A 4,381-nucleotide genomic window follows, 5' to 3' on the forward strand; every position below is an offset into this window, starting at 1 on the left:
CGACGTGCGTCGCGTCGAGCGGCCCGCCGCGCGGGAGCCGCCGCAGGAGCACGCCCACGGTGCAGAACTCGAGGCGCGTGCGGCTCGAGCCGCGGCGGTCGAGGCGCACGCTGTAGCCGACGTCGCCGTCGCCGAGGCGGCACGCCTCGCCGCGCTCCGCGGCGACGCGCTCCGCGAGCGCGACGGCCGCGACGCGCCGCGGCTGCGTGACGACGACCTTGCACCGTCGACCGTCGGCGTCGGCGTCCTCGAGCAGGAGCTGGGGCACCTGCGTCGACTTGCCGCAGCCCGTCGCGCCGGCGACGACGGCGACGGGGCCCGCCGCGAGCGCCGCGCGGAGCTCGCCGCGCGCGCGGTACGCGGGCAGCTTCGCCCGCTGCTCCGCCATGGCCGCGGCGGCGGCGCCGTCGACGGCCGCGGGCGGCAGCGGCGGCCCGGCCGCGAGCTCGAAGGACGGGGGCCGGTCGTTCGGGTCCGGGGCGTCTTCGAGCGCCGCGGCCGCGCGCGACGACCCGAGCTTCACGCCCCGCCGCTTCTCCGGCGGCGGCGGCGGCGGCGGCGGCGCGGCCGACGGCGGCGCGTCGGCGACGCAGACGCGCGTATCGTTTTCGATCGTGCGCGTGTCGCGGAGCTCGAGGCCCGTCGCCTCCTCGTACGCGAACTTGGGCTCGCGCTTCGTGCTCAGCAACTTCTTGGCCTTCTTCAGCAGCACGTCCACGTCGTCGCTCCGCTCGACGACGAGCAGCTTCGCGCCGCCGCCCTTGCCGCCCTTGGCCTCGCGGCAGAGGTTGAGGCGCACGCGGCCCGAGAGCTTGGCCGCGGGCGCCGCGCGCGGCGGCGGCGGCGCGGCCGCGGCCGCCGCGGCCGACGGGCAGTGCCGCGCGGTCTCGAGCTCCTTGAGCACCTTGTGCGGCGACCGCTTGTAGCGCTCGAGCCGCGAACGCTCGTCGTCGTCGGCGTCCAGCTCCGCGAGCCGCAGTTCGCATAGCAGCTCGCAGACGAGGTGCTGCGCCTGCTCGGGGAAGTGGAGCGGCATGGCCCGCGGCGCCGCGAGGACGCCCCGGCGCGTCGCGCGGGCCACGCGGTGCTCCTGCTTCTTCGTGCGCTTGCCATTGTCCCGCGGTATTTTTTTGCCCATGGTTTTTGTGAATGTTGACAGTCCGCGTTCGCGAGCCCCCACAGAGGCGGCTTTATGCGCTTGCCATCGAGGGCTCGAGAGGTCGGCTTTTACCACATTTTTTTTACCACATTTTTTTTGGTTTGCCGTAAGGTGCCGCTCGCCGAATCAGCAGGCAGGCCCCGCAGTCTGGGCTGGCTCGTTTTTTATTCGTATAGACGCGCGCTACCCGCTGAAATCCCTGCAGATCGCACTGTTCACCGCTGCAAAATCGCCGCAACGACCGCCTGCAACCCGAAAGCTCGCAACCCAAGCTTCGCCTGCAACGCGAAAGCAATAACCATGCCCGTCGATCTCACGTTCGAGCCGCTGTCGACCGCCAAGGCGGCGGTGACCGTCATCATCGGGCGCCAGCACAACCTCGCGGGCATGTTCGAGGGCGCGACGGCCGTCGGCAGCATGAATGCGGCGCTGTGGCGCACGATGGTCGAGAAGGTGAAGCCGGGCGACGCCGGCAAGAGCACGAGCACGCTGCTCGCGGACGGCTCGCGGCTCGTGGCGGCCGTGCTGCCCGAGGTCTGCTCGCGCCACTGCAGCCCGATCCGCAACTACGCGATCTCCGCGCTCGTCGGCCCCGCGGCGGCCGAGGGCGTCGCGGAGGACGGCGGCGCGGCCATCGTCTGCGTCCTCGACGACGCGAAACACGCGGCCGGCGCGGCCTGCGCCGTCGCGCGCGCGTTCCCGCTCTTCTCGATGAAGCGGTCCGGCGGCGGCGGCGCCGCGCGCGTGAGCTTCGTCGTCGCCGGCGCGCCCGCGCTGCCCGAGGCCGCCTACCTGCCCTGCCGCGCGGCGGCGGCGTCCGTGCGCCTCGCCGCGCGCCTCGTGGACACGCCGCCGGAGCAGCTGACGACGACGGCGTTCGTCGGCGAGGCCCGGGCCGTCGCCGCGCGGCTCCAGGCGCTGGGCCGCGACGTCACCGTGGACGTCATCGCCGGCGAGGCGCTCCGCGACCAGGGCTACGGCGGCCTCTGGGGCGTCGGCAAGGCCGCCGCGGAGCCGCCGGCGCTCTGCGTGTTGAGCTACGTCCCGGCCGCCGCGGCCAAGTCCGTGTGCCTCGTGGGCAAGGGCATCGTCTACGACACGGGCGGCCTCGCGATCAAGTCCGTCGCGGGCATGTGCGGCATGAAGATGGACATGGGGGGCGCCGCCGCGCTCATGGGCGCCTTCGAGGCCGCCGTGGCCATCGGCACAAAAGATTCGTTGCATTGCGCTTTATGCCTCGCGGAGAACGCCGTCGGCCCGGGCGCGTTCCGCAACGACGACGTCCTCACGTTCTTCTCCGGCGTCACCTGCGAGGTGAACAACACGGACGCCGAGGGGCGCCTCGTGCTCTCCGACGGCGTCGCGCACGCGACGACGCCGGGCACTTTGCCCGGCGGCCGCGTCCCGGACTTGGTCGTCGACATGGCGACGCTGACGGGCGCGCAGATGGTCGCCACGGGCAAGCACCACGCGGGCATCTTCACGAACGACGAGGCCACGGAGCTCGCGGCCGTCGCCGCGGGCAAGCGCACCGGCGACCTCGTGCACCCGCTGCCCTACGCGCCCGAGTTCCACCGGGCCCAGTTCCAGAGCAAGGTCGCGGACTTCAAGAACTCCGTGGCCGCGCGCAACGACGCGCAGGCGTCCTGCGCGGGCAACTTCATCGGCGAGAGCCTCCACAAGGACTACGCGGGCGCGTGGCTCCACGTGGACATCGCGGGGCCCGCGTTCAAGGACGACCGCGCGACGGGCTTCGGCGTCGCGCTCGTCCTCGGCCTCCTCGAGGTCGACGGCTTCCGGGCGTGAAGAGACGGCGCTTCTAAGGAAAGGGCGGACGTATGTGCTAATGTTAACCGGGGCGTGTAAGACGCGTGGCTTTGAACAGCCGACTCGGAGGCCGCGGCTTCAAAGGCGGCCGGCCGGCGCCGACTACGAGTACCACGGATGCGTCCACGTCGCGAGCGCGGTGTCGGGCGACTCCTGCGCGCCGCCGGGGAAGGCGGACAGGCCCCTCGCCCGACGCCTCGGCGCCAGGGATTCTTCAAGTGTCGACTAATGCAGGTGCACATCTTCACTTGCAATTTCATTGGTTTTCATAGCAGTCGTGACCTCAGGAAGCCAGAATCTTCGATTGGTTTCATTGCTCTTCAGCAGTTTTGACGTCAGGAAGCCACGTGCGATTCTCGAAAGCAGCCCGATTTCAGCAGCGAGCGCGATCTACACACCACAACACACACCATCAATCGACATGGCAGCTCTCATCAACGACGAGTCCAAGCCCGGGTACGGCGCAGTCCCATTGCTCCAGAAGCCCGAAAACTCGTCCCGACTTCGCCAAGGTGCGGTGCTGGCCGCCGTGTTCTGCGCAGGCATGGGCGCAGCTACGTTCGTCAAGCGCAACCCGTTCGCTGCGTCCCCGCTCGCATTCGCCGTTGAAGACTGCGACTTCGGCGATGCCTGCGAGGCCTGCGGCATGGGCCTCTTCGAGTCCGTGGACACCGAGACCTTCTGCAGCACGTTCGACGCGACGTGCTCGGCCGACTGCAGCGAGGGCACCATCGAATGCATCGAGTCCGAGCTCTGCGAGTCGAGCGACGACAGCGCTGGCGACGACCACCTGGCGCACTGCGAGGCCGACGACGCGTGCAAGGGCTGCGCCATGGGCCTCTTCGAGTCCACGGACTCCGAGACGTTCTGCACCACGCTCGACGCGACGTGCTCCACCGACTGCAGCACGGCCAACACCGAGTGCATCAAGGACGGGCTCTGCGAGTCGAGCGACGACAGCGCCGGCGACGACCACCTGGCGCACTGCGAGGTCGACGACGCGTGCAAGGGCTGCGCCATGGGCCTCTTCGAGTCCACGGACCCCGAGACCTTCTGCAGCACGCTCGACACGACATGCACCGACTGCAGCGCGGGCAACACCGAGTGCATCAAGGACGGGCTCTGCGAGTCGAGCGACGACAGCGCCGGCGACGACCACCTGGCGCACTGCGAGGTCGACGACGCGTGCAAGAGCTGCGCCATGGGCCTCTTCGAGTCCACGGACCCCGAGACCTTCTGCAGCACGCTCGACGCGACGTGCTCCGACTGCAGCGCGGGCAACACCGAGTGCATCAAGGACGGGCTCTGCGAGTCGAGCGACGACAGCGCCGGCGACGACCACCTGGCGCACTGCGAGGTCGACGACGCGTGCAAGGGCTGCGCCATGGGCCTCTT

At 70.4% G+C, this 4,381-nt stretch overlaps 1 protein-coding gene across 1 annotated transcript; it reads left to right on the plus strand.

Annotated features, from left to right (window-relative positions):
- Nucleotides 1-1,831: 1,831 nt before the first annotated feature.
- Nucleotides 1,832-2,941, plus strand: AURANDRAFT_2971 (hypothetical protein; the record flags this gene model as incomplete). The annotated part of the gene is made up of 1 exon (XM_009044208.1): nucleotides 1,832-2,941. A coding segment is annotated over one exon (1,110 nt), but the record flags the coding sequence as incomplete, so codon positions are not given.
- Between the last annotated feature and the right edge of the window lie 1,440 nt (nucleotides 2,942-4,381).

Source organism: Aureococcus anophagefferens, assembly GCF_000186865.1.
Source record: "Aureococcus anophagefferens unplaced genomic scaffold AURANscaffold_186, whole genome shotgun sequence".
NCBI classification, from domain to species: Eukaryota; class Pelagophyceae; order Pelagomonadales; family Pelagomonadaceae; genus Aureococcus; species Aureococcus anophagefferens.